The sequence below is a fragment of the Microcaecilia unicolor genome, chromosome 11 (genome assembly GCF_901765095.1).
Source record: "Microcaecilia unicolor chromosome 11, aMicUni1.1, whole genome shotgun sequence".
Classification (NCBI taxonomy): Eukaryota; Metazoa; Chordata; class Amphibia; order Gymnophiona; family Siphonopidae; genus Microcaecilia; species Microcaecilia unicolor.
The window spans coordinates 31,057,037-31,075,231 of NC_044041.1; the positions used below are offsets into that span (position 1 = coordinate 31,057,037).

Below are 18,195 nucleotides of genomic sequence, written 5' to 3' on the forward strand. Positions count from 1 at the left end.
GTGTCGCATTTTCTATGCATTTATCTGTATATTATTTATCTTGTAGCCCCTGAAGCAGCCCAGTTGGGCAGTTGTGTGTGGATGGCAGGGGAAAATGGTGTTCGTCCTTCTAACCTAAACCTGTCCAAAGGAACATCCTTAATAGCCGCATTCAAGGAGGCAATTTTCAGTCAGCCCATTTTACTTGGGTAAATACCTTTTAAAATTGTCTTCTTGCCATAAGGAAAAAGAAGCAAAATGTAATAGATTTTTTTTTTAATGGGAAGGAGAGATTTTGGTAAAAGCTGCGTACATCTAGTAGCGCTATAGAAATGATAAGTAGTAGTAGTAGTAATAAAAGGAAATAATGATCTGCCCTCTAATGAATAATAAACTTTCCAATTAAAAGAGCGTAGGGGATGAAGGGAGTTAAAAAAAAGGATATATTTTGTGGATCTTAATTAAGTCACTGTGGTGTTTCTAGATAGGCTAATTATTTAATCACTCTCTTTCCCTCAAGTTCTCATCACAGCCCAGTAGATCCTGAAAGACAGTGTTAATGACAATTTGAAGATGGCTGGGTAATCTGATTCAGTCTACAAGAGGCATTAGCTGGCAGGACACGCTCACTGAATACTGAAACTGACAGCGTGACTGCAGAGAGTGCGCAGGGAGAGTCATGGGCTGCACAGGGAGGAGAGCCACCAAAATTCTATACTAACATTTCCAAGCAAAAGCCAATATTCCACCTAAGCACTATTTTGAAAATTCCCATGTATCTTGCATAGTGTGGATTTGCAAAAGGGGGCATATACATAGGCGGAGCATGGGTGGGGCTCAGTGGTGTAGCCAGGAATTTTTTTTACAGGGGGTGCGTCTCCCATGTGACCCAGTCTTCCGTGCATCCCCCGCCCACCCCCAACCCCTGGTACCTCAAAAACCATCTCTGCTGCAGTCTTCCCCCGGGCAGTGGTACTCATAGGCTGCCTGTGGCCTGCACCAGAACTTCCTTTCCGAACCATCCCGCCCTTCACAAAACAGGAAGTTGCATCAGAAGGAGTGGGATGGTTCAGGTAGCCTATGAGTGTCGCTGCAGCTGCCCGGGCAAAGACTGAAGCAGAGATGACTATAAGGCATGGGTGAGGCGGAGGAGTCTGACAGATGGTACGTACGCAACACACGCACCTTGTATAACTACACCACTCGTAGGGCTCAATGTTCCCTGTAAACTATGCAGCGGTCCTCCACTTACATTCCTGCCAGGGGTGGTGCTATTTCAATATCATATTTTGAATAGCAAGGGACAGGCAAGTTCTGCAGAACTCCAGAGAACCTGCCTGTCCCCAGCAATTGAAAACACAATACTGAAGCTCCACCTTCCACTGGTTGCAGTGCAGTTAAAGGACACATGCTCAGTTTAGAGGGAACATTGGTAGGACTTCCACTTGTCGCATAACTGAAAATAGTGTGAGTCACTACCACATTTAGGTGCTCACACTTGTACCAACTCTATGGCTGACATCATTGTGGGTGCCTAAATGTTAGGCATGCTGATACCGGGTTATGCTAGCATTTTATAATGGTACCAAGGTGCCCAGTGCTGTGCTGATACATTTTTAACAATGCGCTTTCTCTCTGGGCATAGCCAGCCCAGCAATTTTGGGGTCCCAGGGTGGACTGTGGAGGACAAAGCTTAACAAACAGCTCTTGTGAGCCAGATCACTGAAAGGTGCCTTAGTTCTTCTATAGGATAGACTCCTACCACGCAGCCTCTCACCTAAATGGAGTAAACCCAAAGTAAATTTCCATTGTCAAATCACGAGGGTGGCCATGGAAGCAGGCACAGTAGTGACATGGCTCCCTGAAGGGCTCTAGCACCTGTCCCAGAACCGATCCCTGCGGCACTCCACTGTTCACCCTCCTCCATTGAGAGAAATGACCATTTAAACCTACCCTCTGTTTTCTGTCCAATAACCAATTCCTAATCCACAACAGAACCTTGCCTCCTATCCCATGACTCTTTAATTTTCTTAGGAGTCTCTCACGAGGAACTTTAACAAAAGCTTTCTGAAAATCCAGATAAACTACATCAACTGGCTCACCTTTATCCATATGTTTATTCACGCCTTCAATGAAATGAAGTCAATTGGCGAGATTAGGTAGAGTGCTACTACTAATCATTTCTGTAGCGCTACTAGATGTACGCAGCGCTGTACACATTATATGCAGGTACGTTTTCTGTCTCTACGTTGATTGTATAGGATGATGCCAGGCACACAGGCTCTGACGTTACTGAGCATTAATTTTGGCCACAAACACATGGCAACTTAAAATAGTAACACACTTTATTTCTAAGCTCTAATAATCTTACTTGAAAATGCACATTTCAATAGATTTGGGAAAGCTAGTGAAATTATTACTTTATTTATTTAGGCATTTATTGTCCACTTATAACCTAAGTGGAGTACAATAAAAACATTCATAAAACAAACAGAATAAACATAACACAAAATATATCTACTAGACGCACCATAAAAACAACTGCCAGCAAAATAAAATATACTCTGTGGAGTAAATATTCAGCTGAAGCCACTGCCATAGGCCCTCCCTGGGCCTACCTGAATCCCTGGTGCTCCAGTGAGGGTGTTAGGGGCAGGAGCAAAGCCTACTTACTCCTGCCCCTAGTGGCGGCTTCCACAGAACGGCTGTCACTACCTCTCGCAGCCGTCTCGCGCTTCTACTGCTGTCCTAATTTTGTCCGCTTAGCTATGCGGTTTTCGGCACTGAATACCGCTGGAACCTGCATAATTGTCGGCTCCTCCTCAATACCACCCCCTGTACTGTCCCTGACCTGCCTTCTTTTTTGGGGCCAGTCAAAGCCAATATTCATCAACACTGCCTGGTTAAGTTGCCGCTGAATAGCGGCGGTTGGGCAGGCCTCAGGCTTATATCGCTATGAATATCAGCCAGTAAATTTATACGCCAAGACCTGCATTAAAAAATGTAACGTCAGCTGTTTCCAAAAATGCTGTAATCTCATGCAAATGCCTCAAAGCAACGGGCAGCTTATTCCAAGACGGAGGAACGGCAAGCAAAAAAGACACCTTGCTTATATCGGCATAATGTATTCTACGCAACGGTGGCACACAAAGCAGCCCCCCCAACGCCCCCACTTCAGATCGCAATGGTCTCGCAAGCTGATACTGTTATGAAGATAGAGACAAATGGGCAACTTGTAATTAAAAAACCCATGAATTAACACCAAAACTTTAAAAAAAAATCTGAAATTGTACTGGTAACCAATGCAATCTTTGTAACACAGGAGTAATATTAATACTACACTGTACTGTGTGGCCCCTGTGGTCTGTGGTCCCTCAGTTGGTATGAATTCTTCATGGGAGGCAAGTCTGTCCCTCTAGAGCAGTGGATCTCAACCCTGGGAACCCCAGCCAGTCAGGTTTTCTGAATATCCACACTGAATATGCATGAGAGAAATTTGCATGCCGTGGAAGCAGGGCATGCAAATCAATCTCATGAATATTCATTGCAGATCTCCAGAATACCTGACTGCCTGAGATCCCTCCCCCAGGACAGGTTTAGAAACCACTGCTCTAGAGCCCCCACCCTTGGCATACAGGGATCTTGGATGAGACCAGCAAGGGCTAGGAGGCGTTGATTCCAAACCAAGCACAGTAATTATTAGCTACTGAAGAAAGCACCATCTGCTTTCACCCCTTTAACATTTCTTTTCTCATCCACCTGTTCCCAGCAAAGATGCAGCCAGCTTTCATTTCTTTCACTTAAATATAAGAAACAAGGTTCAGGACAAGAGTGTACTCTCGGGACGGCCTGTTCTTCATCTCTAGACAGCTCGTTTTTATGCTATCATGGACACAGTTGACATTGACAAGCTGACAACTGGGTCGGAGTACAGCCAGCCTTCCCCATCTGAGACAAATTAACCTTTACATTTAGAACATCAACCACCAATACCAGTCAGTCAAAAAAAAAATTTTCCTGCTTGGGACCCAGGCAAAGGTTAATTTTTTTTTCCCCCATGGGGATGTTCCCTTTGAAAATGTGTGGGCAGATTCAGGGACACTAAGTACAGAGTTTGAGACTAACTTGTAAAAGAGCACCGATGAATTGCAGGTTGTGAGTGAAACGTTATGAGAATGAGTATTGCTCTCTACTGGTTAGCTCAGGCAGAACCAAACTGACTTCATCCTGGCCCACCTGAAAACTGTGATGTTGGCTTAAAACATCAACAAGCACAGAAGAACAAAAAGACCTCCGCACAGGGCAATGCAAACAGGCAAACACGGCGAAGGTGACACAAAGCACGATGTAGAAAAAAACGTCCAACGGACTCAAAGAGTTCACATCAGAAGTTTTATTCAAAAATATGTGCAATGGACTCGACATGAAATTGTTTTTCGGCCGCGAGGGCCTGCCTCGGGAGTCCCTGTTTAGTACACAAGTTGAACTTCTCTACGTTCAATGGCGTCTGAAAGAAATGACCTAGTATCTGGTGTGCCGAACGCTGGAGCAGAATGTAGTAGACACTGTTGTGAACACTACTGTATTGAAGGGCTTCAACTTGTGTACTATACAGGGACTCCAAGGCAGGCCCTCGTGGCCAAAACACGATTCGTGTCGAGTCCATTGCACATATTTTTGAATAAAACTTCTGAACTCTTTTTCTACATTATCCTTTGTGTGACCTTCGCTGTGTTTGCCGGCTTAATACATCACCATGATCTTGAGGAATTAATGATGCCTTCAGACAATCATACCCAAAGGGACCACAAACCACAGGACCAGGCAAGTACAATGCAGTATTCATAATTTCACAACTGCTCCACATGGTGTGGTAGTCGCATTACTCCACTTTTAAAAGTAATACATAGAAATAAAACAAAACAGAGAAAATAAAATAAAATGATACTTTTTTTTTATTGGACTAACAATACATTTTTGATTAGCTTTGGAAGGCAATGCCTCCTTCTTCTTCTGATCTTTGAGATTCCGCATGGAATCTTGTCTTTCTTGAGGATGATGGAATCTTGCTATTCTTTGGGGTTCTACATGGAATGTTGCCACGATTTGGGTTTCTGCCAAGTACTTGGCCACTGATCAGGCTTGGCCACTGTTTGGAAAACAGGATGCCCGGCTAGATGGACCATTGGTCTGACCCAGTATGACTACTCTTATGTTCCAAAGAAAATTGATTGCTGTTTTGATGACTTGGAAATAAATACCATTTTACTTTTAACGTGGTCTGTTCTATTTTCTGTTGTTCTGGATCTTGCCTGTTTCTTTTTTGAGACCTTCTTTGAAAGGTTGAAATTATATGGTCTCACATCTGAAATGTAAAATTTCCCTCACAAAGGAAGAAACAGATTATCTTCTCTATCGTGCTGTCTGGAGACAACTGAAATATCCTGGAATAAAGACAGTCAAGTTTCTAAGAAAGGGATATGCTGCTTAGCATATCAGCGATACATCCACTTCCTGGCAGAGGAAAACTACAAAGTAATTGCATGAAATCAAGGTTCTATACACCAGGGGTTCTAAAACAAATCTTTGGGGGTCTTGAAATGGATGAAAAACTCATTTGAAATATCTTTTTGGTCCTGATAGTCAAAGGACTTATGCTCCTAAATGGGTCTCTTTGAAAATTTACTACAGCTGAGTGCATAACTTTAGATTCAAAATTCCACTGAGGGGCTCCTAAGTTTAGTAGCATGAAAAGTGGAAGGCAGCAGAGATGGATTTCGAGCAGGGAGTTAGTTAGATACTTAGCACAGATTTACTGCACTAGGGGATCCTTTTACTAAGGTGCGCTGAAAAATGGCCTACGCTGGTGTAGAGGCGTGTACTGGATGCGCACAGGTCCATTTTTCAGCGCACCTTCAAGGAAGGCCCTTTTTTTCTTGGCCGAAAATGGACATTGCGGCAAAATAAAAATTGGCATGCGTCCATTTTGGGCCTGAGACCTTACCGCCACCCATTGACTTAGCGGTAAGGTCCCACGTGTTAACCGGGCGGTAATCGCCAGCACACATACACTGCCGATTACCGCCCGGTTAACGCCACGTGGTAGAAAATAAAAAATATTTTCTGCTATGCGTATCAGACATGCGTAAAAGATGGAAATACCACCCTGGGCTCGCGGTAGCCGGGCAGTAGTTCTAAAATTGACACACATTGGACCCGCATAGGCGCCTACGTGCCTTAGTAAAGGGGTCCCTAGGCTCATAAATGTAGACAAATGAATGATAGAAATTTAGACCTAAGCATTTGAAGCTCCAAATTAAGATGAATTTTCAGCTGAAAACTTGGGCTCCTAGATTTGACTGAAAATAGGGCTCAGAATATTTTTTTTTTACTATCAGGCTCTGATTCTAGGTGTAAAGTGAAGCCTTCCTCCACATTTCTCTAATTGATTAGCTGAGATCTGCTCAACTGGGTTATCTCAACAAACGGATCAGCAGACACAACACCGGAATTGATTTTTCAGATTAATAATTGTACTAAGTTCTACATTCTTCTTCTGATCTCTCTATTTTTGGCCAATTTAACTTTTTTTTTTCCATTCTTGAATTTTTCAGCCATATAAATGGCCACAAGCTGCATGTTTCCATTAATAAAATATAACTGCTGACAAAAGCAGCATGACTGAATTTAAAAGAGAGGTAGCCAAGACTCTGGGGTATAACAAATCGATGGTCTGCAAACAATTCTTCACATTTTAAATTAAACCTGATACTACACTGAAAGCTCAAGCAGGTTGTGCCAAAATACAGTAGAAAAATAAGGGAGAACATGTCTATTATGAAGAGAAAGAGAATGAGCTGTAATAATGCCCTATACTCAGGGGCTCTTTCATTAAGCTGCCTTAAAATGGCCTCCCTTGGGATGCGCTCAGGCGTCCCGTGATAAGTTTTACCTGTGAACGCACTACCCAGCTGCTAAAAAATAAACTTTATTTTTTTTTTAGCACTGGGGACATGTTTGGGGGCGCAGAATAAGCGTGGCTATGATAATTGGTTAGCGCGTGGGCACTGCCACGCACAAATTGATTAGCCTGGGATTAGCATGTGAGCCCTTACCACACACTTCCCAATTACCAATAATGAAGATGCGCTAGGGGTGGGAAGTACCGCCGGGCTGCTGCGGTAGCCCGGCAGTACTTCCTGTATAGTGAGTGGTAAGCCCGCGTTGGGCTTACCGCCGCTTAGTAAAAGGAGCCCTGGGTTACTCAATATTCTATAATAAAATCTTGGTGTCCAGATGCCATTATGGAATAGGTTGTCACCATGTGGCGTTGGGACACCTAAATAGAAGCATCTACTTACACACTTGCTCCGCAGTGGCTACCACTATACAGCAGGGGCGTATCTGCGTGGGGCCTCAGGGGCCTGGGCCCCCGCAGATTTTGCCCTGGACCCCCCCTACCACCATCAACCCTCCCCCGCTGCCTTTGCTTACTTTTGCAGGCGGGGGACCCCAACCCCCGCCAGCCGAGGTCCACTTCCACCTGCCGCTGCCTTAAAAACTACTTCTTCAGCCGGCGGGGGACCCCAAACCCCCGCCAGCTGCCCCGAGGTGTTTAAAGTTCATCTTCGGCCTCCGTGGCCGTGCAGCTGTTGATAGGAGCTGTTGAATCCACTTCGGAGTCTGACGTCGCAGCACGTACAACGTACAACGACGTCAGACTCCGAAGTGGATTCAACAGCTCCTATCAACAGCAGCATGGCCACGGAGGCGGTGGCGGTGGGGGCTCTGACAATGGCGGGGGGATCGGTGGCGGTGGGGGGGGCTAAAATGTGCCCCCTTCCTCTGGCTCTGGCCCCCCCTACCGCCGGAGTCCAGATACGCCCCTGCTATACAGATAAGTGTTTTTAGACTATCCAGGCCTTAGTAGTTTGCCATACCTCTCAAAGGGCCAACAAAACAGAAGGTTAGTGGAAGAGGTCATTTTGCCTTCTATTCACACCTAGCGACAAGGATTTTCTCAAGTTCTCCCATAACTAAAATTTGGGGAAACTTCCCAAGTTTTTCAAAAATTTGACAAGTATGAAAGGGAATGTTCCAATTATTTTCTTTTCACCTGCCCCTAACCCTCTTTGAAACAATTCTCTCATCAAAATGACTAGAGAGAATCCGGTGGACATTTTCCAGAGGGGACGGTTATTTCTACCTTGGTTTCTATTCGTAGGACACCGACCCCATTATTTATTCCCATTCTTGAAAACCCACAATTCCTATCCATGTCAAAGCGGGTTACAATTTAAAAATGAGAAACGTTAGGAAGAGCAAAAAGAAAATAGGATATATGTTGGTATTCCCGAAACAACGTACTAGGAACAGCCCTCAAAGGCCCACAATGAGAAATTTGCCATAGGGCAGAATCACCTCAAACTTTCCCATAATGCTCTGGTGGAAGACCATCAATAAGTCAAAGAAGAGACTTCCTTTGTGGCTGGAACACTGAAAACACGTATTTCAGGCCATGCGCTAACTGCCCATTACTCTCCGTTAAAACATAAACAGATGGTGCAGGAAACAGAAGCAATACTGACAACAAAGAGAACAAAGAGACAGAAAAAAGCAAATGGTACTTACTGTTCCTTTTCACTGTCGTGAAGGCAAAAAAGGAGAGAAAAGAATTTGTAAATTCCTATTTTTCACCATATGAGCTACAACTTTTTTATTATTAAATTGGCATTTCAGGGACCGTTTTACTAAGGTGCACCTAAAAATGGGCTGCGGTAGCGCAGGTACGTGTTTTGGGTGTGCGCAGATCCATTTTTCAGCACACCTGTAAAAAAAGGCCTCTTTAAATTTTTTGCCAAAAATGGATGTACGGCAAAATTAAAATTGGCGCGCGCTCATTTTGAGTCTGAGACCTTACCGCCAGCCATTGACTTAGCGGTAAGGTCTCACGTAGTAACCCTGCGGTAATCATCTACGCACGTAGAATGACAATTATTGCCCGGTTTCTGCCGCGCACCAGAAAATAGAAATTATTTTCCAGCACATGTAGTGGATACACATCAAAAATGAAATTATCGCAAGGGCCACGTGGTAGCCGGACAGTAACGCCAAACTGACGCGTGCATAGGCATCTATGTGGCTTGGTAAAAGGGCCCCTCAGATTCTATATGAAGAAATATGGAAGGTCAAATGCATCCTTAGATACCCAATAATAAAGGACTGACATCCTTGAATAAATCCTCAGAAATATCTACCCCAAAATCTCAGGATCATGCCTCTGCCCTTCAATAAAAGCTTAAAGGAGGTAGGTAGGTCCTATCCAGTTATGTAGATATCTTGGCCACAGATATTGTGAGCCTAAGATATCTGGATAAGTTATACTGGTATCATTAACCTGCAATAACCTCCTTTCCCCCTCCCCCCAATCTCCAGCCCTCCCTGAACCTGAGGGGGATCGTCAGGGGGACCGGAGGTCCGCCAGACCTCCAGCCCCTGTTGCTCGGGGCAGGGGTAGTTGGGGTCTGATGGTCCCATGGAGCTCCAGCCCCTGTCTTTGACAGGTTTGGGCTTTTGACAGCCCAGACCTGTCAAACAAGTGCGGGAGGATTGTGCTGAGCGCACGCTCAGGCACAATTCTCCCGTACTTCTACCCCACGATCAGAGAGAATTGCGCGCTTAAATTTGCATGCAATTATCTCTGATCATGGGTCTAATAACGCCCCGTGCTATTCCGGCACTATTTTTAGAGCGCTGTTTGGAACAGCGCGGGGCTTTTGATCATCTGTCTGTGAGTGCTCTCTCACTGCATGGCCACGTGTGTTGGAGGCTTTTTTTACCAGCTGTGGTAAAAAAGGCCTTGGCGCACGGGAATAACGGCTCCCACCACTAGCGCCGGGCCCTTTTCCCGCAGCTTCATAAAAGGATCCCTCAAGCATAATGGGGAGAATGGAAGGGGAGAGATTAGGCAGCAGGATCAATTGACAGAAAACGTTTGAAAGAGAAAGATTTCAAAAACTTACAAAAAAGCAAGTAATCATATTGGGATCTTATATATTTACATAACATAACATAGTAGATGACGGCAGAAAAAGACCTGCACGGTCCATCCAGTCTGCCCAACAAGATAATTTCACGTGTGCTACTTTTTGTGTATACCTTACCTTGATTTGTATCTGCCATTCTTAGGGCACAGACCGTACAAGTCTGCCCAGCACTAGCCCCGCCTCCCACCACCGGCTCTGGCACAGACTGTATAAGTCTGCCCAGCACTATCCCTTGATATGAAAAAGTAGCTGAACATATAGATTTAGAAACTACTTTCTTACAGGCAGGAAAATGAAAACGCAGGTAGTCTCTTGCATCAATGGTTGAATTGCGAGAAAGCAAAGTAACAAGGGGCAACATATAATCAGGGGCAATACCATACAGAATCTGAATTATGAGAGCACAGAGTTTGAATACAATCCTGGCCCTAATGGGAAGCCAATGCAAATGTATCAGCATAGGAGTAGCCCTCTCAAAGCGTGGTACATGCATGACAAGTCTAGTTGCAGTATTCTGAATATCAGGGTCTAATCTGGCCAGCAGCGGTGCGTGTTTAAAAATACTCTCACTGCTGCCGGCTGAGTATCAACTGGATACTGTATAAAAGAGCAACTGACTGAGCATGGTTATTAGTATAAAGGAACTGAAGCCAAGCAGGGAGCCTGTGGTGTGACCTGATATCACCTGCAAAACTCTCTCATCTTCAGGCATGCTTATATTTTCAAGGAGCTGAGACGGAGTATAAATTTTTTAGATTGTTTAATGCACACAATTACAGCCTCACACAAGGGAATAAAAAGTATTCACATGCCTAACAGGGCCAGAAAAATAGCATCACTCAGAGCACTGCTGGCCAAGTTTAAAGAGAACCTATTTTTCTAATACAAATAGTTAAGCTCTGGAACTCTTTGCCGGAGGATGTGGTAACAGCAGTTAGTGTATCTGGATTATAAAAAGGTCTGGAGGAAACGTAAACAGTCTGCTATTGAGAATTTGAGGCAGACATAGGAAGCAACTGCTTGTCCTGGGATTTGTAGTATGGAATGTTGCTACTCTTTGAGATTCTTCATGGAATCGTGTCACTCTTTAGGATTCCAGAATCTTGCTATTCTTTGGGGTTCTACATGGAATGTTGCCACGATTTGGGTTTCTGCCAGGTACTTGTGGCCTGGCTTGGCCACTGTTTGGAAAACAGGATACTGGGCTAGATGGACCATTGGTCTGACCCAGTATGGCTACTCTTATGTTCTTATGGAATTATAGGTTAGGTTGTTTGGCAGAGAGACTAATTTAAACAAATATATTGCGCACAGTGGCTTCTGCGCCCTGCAGTATGTTGGATTTTGATCAGAAATCAAAGTCTAGCCTGCAAATAAATGAAGACTGGCCAGGGATGAATAATAAGCTCCTCCTGTCAAGTTACTCGGCATGAACGATGACCTTTTAGCCAAGATGTTTTAAGTCTTCACATGTTAGTTGATGCTCAAAACATCTTTTAAGCAATTGTTCGTTCTTGTTTAGAAGTAGAGGAGTAGCCTAATAGCACAGAGGGGAATAATCGAATGGCGCCGGCGAAACTGATGGCCGGCCATCTTCAGGGCTGGCGCTGTAAGCGGGCGGAGCCAAGCGTATTTTCGAAATACGCTTGGCACCGGCCAAATCGCTCGCCGAGTTTAGAATAGGATCGCCGGCGGATCGCCGGGTTTAGATGAGATGGCCGGCTCCGATTTTCAGCCATAATGGAAACCGGACCCGGCCATCTCAAACCCGGCGAAATGCAAGGCATTTGGCAGTGGGAGGAGCCAGCATTTGTAGTGCACTGGCTCCCCTGACATGCCAGGACACCAACCGAGCACCCTAGGGGGCACTTAAAAAATCTTTTAAAAAAAATTAGCTTCCAGGTGCAAAGCACCCTTCCCTTGTGTGCTGAGCCCCCCCAAACCCACTGCCCACAAGTCTACACCATTACCATAGCCCTAAGGGGTGAAGGGGGGCACCTACATGTGGGTACAGTGGGTTTAGGGGGGTTTGGAGGGCTCAACATTAACCACCACAAGTGTAACAGATGGGTGGGGATGGGCCTGGGTTCACCTGCCTGAAGTGCACTGCACCCACTAAAAACTGCTCCAGGGACCTGCATACTGCTGTCAGGGAGCTGGGTATGACATTTGAGGCTGGCATACAGGCTGGCAAAAAAATGTTTTAATTTTTTGTGTGTGTGTGTGTGGGAAGGGGTTGGTGACCACTTGGGGAGTAAGGGGAGGTGATCCCCGCTTCCCTCCGGTGGTCATCTGGTCAGTTGGGGTTCTTTTTTGGGACTTGGTCCTAAAAATACATGGACCAAGTCCGCCCGGCGAAATACTCGTTCGAGCCAGCGGGTTTTTTTTTCATAATAAGGTGAATCCGGTCATTTCGTAACCCCGCCCCGCCCCCCTTCCCGCCTTCGCTACCCTCCCAACACGCCCCCTTGAAGGTTGGCCGGTGCTGCAACAAAAAAGCAATTGGGGCTGGCCAAAATCGGCTTTTGATAATACCGATTTGGCCGGGATTGAGAGATCGCCGGCGATCTCCCGATTTGTGTCGGAAGATCATCGGCGATCTCTTTTGAAAATAAGCCTGACAGTGAGCTAAGAACCTGCGGAATCAAGATCCATTCCCACTGTACCTCCTTGTGACCCTGGGCAAGCCACTTAACCCTCCATTGGCCCAGCTACAAAACTTAGGAGTGTGTTAATGGATTTAGTGCACATTAAATGCTAAGAAGCTCATTTTATACCTATGGGCTTTTTAGCATTTATAGCGCGCTAAAGGCTAGATTCTATATTTACCCCAGACACATCATTAATACCCTGGCCTCCATTCTGCCCAAATGCATGGCAACATTTATTTACCCAAACAGATACATACCTTTTGTATGCCATCAGTCAGGGGTTCTCAAATCCAGTTCTTGAGGTCCACAACCCAGCCTGGTTTTCAGGATTTCCGCAATGAATATGTATGAGATCTGCATTTTTACCCCACATTTTCCAAACTATTTGCATTCACTGCTTCTACTGCATACAAATAGATATCATACATATTCATTGTGGAAATCCAGAAAACCAGGCAGGGTTGGGGATACTGAGGACTGGGTTTGAGGACCCCTACCTCCAGCTAACCCTAGACCCAAATATATTCACTCTTGGAATAGGTTTGTTCTGTGCCATGCCAATGATAATGACAGCAGTATGACCTAGCATTCCTAGGATGAAATCCAGCCTTGCAAGACTTTCTATATTCAACCCACCACTTGATTGTAGCAGTGGGTTTTCTACATCCCTCCATCGCAGGGGTTCTCAACCCAGAGTCTAGGACACACTCAGCCAGTCAGATTTTCAGGATGAAAGCTTAGGACAATGGATGTAGGGCTTTCAAATGTATATCTCATGCATATTCATTGTGTGTATCCTGAAAACCTGACTGGCTGGGTGTGTCCCAAGGCCTGAGTTAAGAACCTCTAAAGCTTAATAGTTGGCCACTGTCCTGGCTACAGGAAGCTATGGGCTGTGCTTGAGAAACTGAAGTCTTTGTTGGTCACTCTTTGTCCCAGGATGCCATGACTTGGTTGCCATGCCTTTTACTTTTGATGCATGGGGTCATGGGTCTTTGATATACTGCCCTTCTATGGTACAGCCAAGGGGAAACAAACACTTTTTCTGTCCCTAGTGGGCCCACAATCTACGTTTTTTGTACCTGGAACAATAGAGAGATAAGTGACTTGCCCAGGGTCACTAGGAGCCGCAGTCAGAATCAAACGCAGTTCCTCTGATTCCCAGCCCACAGCACTATTAGGCTACTCCCCCCACTCCTTCTGCGGCAAGTAAAGGCGGGATCTGTATACAGGAAGCTCTTATCTTTAGCTTCCTGTGAAGTCAAGTCAATGCATGTTCAGTAGTAGTCAGATCATTTCAAAATCAAGCCTCTATAAAGAGTTTTGCGTGTGTACTACTTGTAACTCATTACCTGTGCAGTCTTTTTGAGTTCATTAGTTCTCGAGACACCTAAATAGGTTCCATGACTCTAGGCACAATTATGAAATAAAGAAGATTCTTTGTCCCTAAGTCTGTGTTTCTTTTCTAAAGATCAGATATAACCAACTTGGTTTCAATCCTGAAAAGCTTTTGTATGATACTGAATTGAGAATTTATTGAATCCTGCAAAGCCATTAGAGAGTTTAAATTCAAGGATGCAGCCTAGAACTTTTCTGATAATCAGATATGTCCACTCTATAGAATTTAATTTAAATTAATTTAATGTGGACATTTGTACCGGTGGTGAACAAGCTAAGCAAAATATGATTTTACAGAATGCTGAGAACTAAGAAAGCCTCTATCCCTCACCACTTGAAATAAATAAAGCATACTTTTTTGGCTTTTGTGTGTTTGTCCAAAGAATCAGAAGCTAGCTTTGAAAGATATATTTTACTACTGTATAATCTGCATTTATCTTTTCATCTAGTTCTTTTGAATCTTCTTTCAAACTCAGTATTGAATAACAGTATGAGCTGCTTTCCCATTTTGAATTAAATTTAAGACAGTTAAGCATAATGTGGGCAGAATATGCTGTATCTGAAATGCTTTTATATGAATCATGGGACAGTTTTCAAAGTACTCGCAGTTTGCAAGCCCACAGAGATTCCCTCTGAAAATACTGTACATGCCAGCAGGGAAATCACAGCTACTTTTGCACCCATGTACATGACACGTTTTTTGAAATGGATACCCACTACTTACAGGAATTTTAAAATGAAATCCCTGTGTGTACCTCAGTGGCGTAGCCAGTGCATTTTTCCTAGCAAAAAAGGTGCCGCTGCTCAAATGCTAGGCCACCCTTCGAGTGGGGTGATAACTGAGGGACCCACCCCACAATAGCCAGGCCCCCTGCAACCAGTCACTGAATCTATGGCAAGGCAGAATTGGTTGTAGACCCTGATCCATTTCATTAAAACGTGGGGTCCATGGGTCAATTTTAGCAGACAACGGAAAAGGTGTTGGTACTCAGTACCTCCAAGTACCCCCTCAGAAAAAGCCCTGCATCTTACACACAGATACAGAAAGTAAGCACAGTTTACAAAATAAGGGGGTCTTTTATTAAAGCTTAACTTGAGTTATCTGCAGCAGGGTCCATAGGAATAAAACGTGCCCTGGTGCAGATAACTCCAGGTAAACTTTAGTAAAAGGCTCCCTAAAACTGTAGTCTTAGGGGTCCTTTTACAAAGGTGCACTGAAAAATGGTTTGCGGTAGTATAGGCACGTGTTTTGGACTTGTGCTGATCCATTTTTTAGTGTGTCTATAAAAAAAGGCCTCTTTTTTTTTTGCCAAAAATGGACATGCGGCAAAATCCGTTGTCTGCTAAAATTGACCCATGGACCCCAAGTTTTAATGAAAGAGATCAGGCTCAACACACCAATTCTGCCTTGTCATAGATTCTGTGACGGGTTGCAGGGGGCCTGGCTATTGTGGGGTGGGTCCCCCAGTGATCACCCCACCCCAAAGGGTGGCCTGACATTTGAGTACCGGCACCTTTTTTTGCTAGAAATACGCACTGGTAAGATGGGTCAGTAAATGCTACCGAAAGGAACTTTATTTTTAATGAAAGGTCACTTACTTAGCTCTTAGGGCCATCTGTCTGTCATTTGGGCACATCCAAGGACCAGTACTGTTACCAAACACCGTATCTGTCATAGCTGAATCCCAAGGCCACTGTGTCTGAAAAAATAAACATGGTTAGCTTGTTATTTGAAAAAATAGCAGGTTTTCTCAGCTTACAATAACAGTTGCTGAAAATATCACCTCCATGGGGAATGCAGACTAGACAGGAAATTGGAAAAAAGAGCTCTTCTCCAGCAAACATTAGGTATTACCAATGAACTTTAGAACACTAACATACTGGAAATCTCAGTTTTGAACAAAATGATGTGATGCAGATGGTTTGGAAATAAAGGTAAAGATTCTGCCTTGTCTTATCAAGCTATAATTGATTTAAACTCCAATTTGGAATAGTCTGTAGCTACAATGATTTATTTATTTGTTACATTTTTATCCCACATTTTCCCACCTATTTGCAGGCTCAATGTGGCTTACATAGTGCCGGAGATGCGTTTGCAGACTCCGGTGTTAACAAATGCGGAGTGATGTTGAGCTAAGAAAAGGTTCATGTGGTACAGCCACACAAGGTCATCATGCAGCGGGAGAATTGTGTTTTGTCCATTCTGTATTTTAGTTTTGTTGTGTTGCAGAGATCATGCATTTATGTTGGGTTGGTAGGCTATGCCTTTTTCAAAAAGATAAGTTTTTAGTGTTCTCCGGAACTGTAGGTGGTCGTACGTAGTTTTCAAGGCTTTTGGTAATGCGTTCCACAATCGAGTGCTTATGTAGGAAAAATTGGATGCATAAGTTGATTTGTATTTGAGTCCTTTGCAGCTTGGATAGTGCAGGTTTAGGTACGTTCGTGTTGATTCGGATGTGTTGATTGATGTTCCTATTTCCATATCTAATCCTCAATGCCACAACTTTCAGCATTCACTATCCCAACTAAACTTTTGATACCGAAATGTCAGCCTACTCCTGAAAACTTCTTTATAACTAAAGTTCAGTTGGCTTGAAGCCCACAGAAAACCTAACCTCCGTAAATAGATCCAATTTCATTTCACATGCAGATCTCTAAACATTTTGATGTCCTTCCACCATCTGTAAAGAGATTCTGGAAATTGATGACATCTTGGCTCTGTATGCAAGTCTACACAAAGGAGGACCTAATGATGGTGTTGTGGTGGGATATTGGGATAACTATGCAACTCTGTGTTCTGTAACATCACCTTGGAGTACACAATAAAATCAATCTATTGATATGCTTGGATAGATAGATACACGGGCCGACTAGATAGACCACATTGTCTGCCTGCTATCATTTTTCTATGATTCTATGGGCCCAACATTCAGCGGGATTTCTGAGTATGAACGACTTGTACCTGGCTAAGTCCCACTTGCTAGGCTTTGGCATTATGGGGGTAATTCCATAAAGAGGGCGTTTCCAGGGGAAGCCAAATTCAGTTCACAGATAGAAGTAGGTAAGAGTGAAGCAGCAATTTCAAGTATCACACCACATTTTGGAGAAAATGTTAAGAGATAAGTTCACGTTTTGAGTTACTTTGATTAAGCACTATATTATAGGCTATAGCACACCAAAAAAAACAAGATGAAAGAAGTGCTAAGCCCACTTGGCATTAAAAATATATTGCCGAAAATAGAGGTTTTGTTGCTGAGGGCACTCTATAATCCAAGTAAGGAAAAAGAAAATAGAAGATTGAAAAAATAAACAACTGATATATTTAAATGCTGGTAGCCTTATTTATATTTCAGTATGTTCAGTCTTGGTTTTAGTAGTTCACGTCATCATTGATTTTCCATAGACTGTGGGATTTAATTGTTGAATATCCAATAAAGAGGGTATCAACATTTAGGCACCAAGAACATGTGTAAATGACAGAAATCACTTCCACCGGTATCAAAACTCCTCTACAGAATCTCAAATACTAACATCAACAATTGACTGCGGATAATCACATTTTGTATGTTGAAGGATCCTCCAACATACAAAATGTGATTATCTGCAGTCAATTGTTGATATTAGTAAATGGCAAAAATACCTGTACATCTGTGTGCCAATAATCCATCTATGTACCTTCATAATACAGTTACATTGGCTTCCTTTGAAAGCTCATATCGATTTTAAGGTTTGTTGTTCGATTTTTAAATTTTTGTATGGTGAAACATCTGAACTTCTATGCAAACGTTATCGTATTATTGAATTCTCATCCAACTCACTGCTCTAGAGATCGTCTATTGCTCAAGTTTCCGCCTATCAGAAGAGTGAAATCCAAGCGAGTTCTGGAAACATCTTTTAACTACCAGGCAGCTCTTACATGGAATTCACTACCTCTACACATTAAGCAATTATCTTTTTTTTTTTTGTTAATTTATTTTTATTAATTTTTACATTTACATTTCAAACATAAATGCATAGGCAATATCTGTAAATTCAAACAAGAAAACTAATCAAATACAAACAAGGAAATCATTCCCCATTAATTTTGTCCACAATATAATCGGATCCAGATACTAGGCAAA

At 43.5% G+C, this 18,195-nt stretch overlaps 1 protein-coding gene across 1 annotated transcript in view; it reads right to left on the reverse strand.

The window, feature by feature from the left end:
* Positions 1-15,750, reverse strand: part of RPH3A (rabphilin 3A) — a 166,013-nt gene extending 150,263 nt beyond the window's left edge. The window contains exon 1 of the mRNA XM_030218773.1: positions 15,674-15,750. Within this exon, the coding sequence (XP_030074633.1) occupies positions 15,674-15,750 (77 nt within the window). The remainder of the gene's footprint in view (positions 1-15,673) is intronic.
* Positions 15,751-18,195: the final 2,445 nt, after the last annotated feature.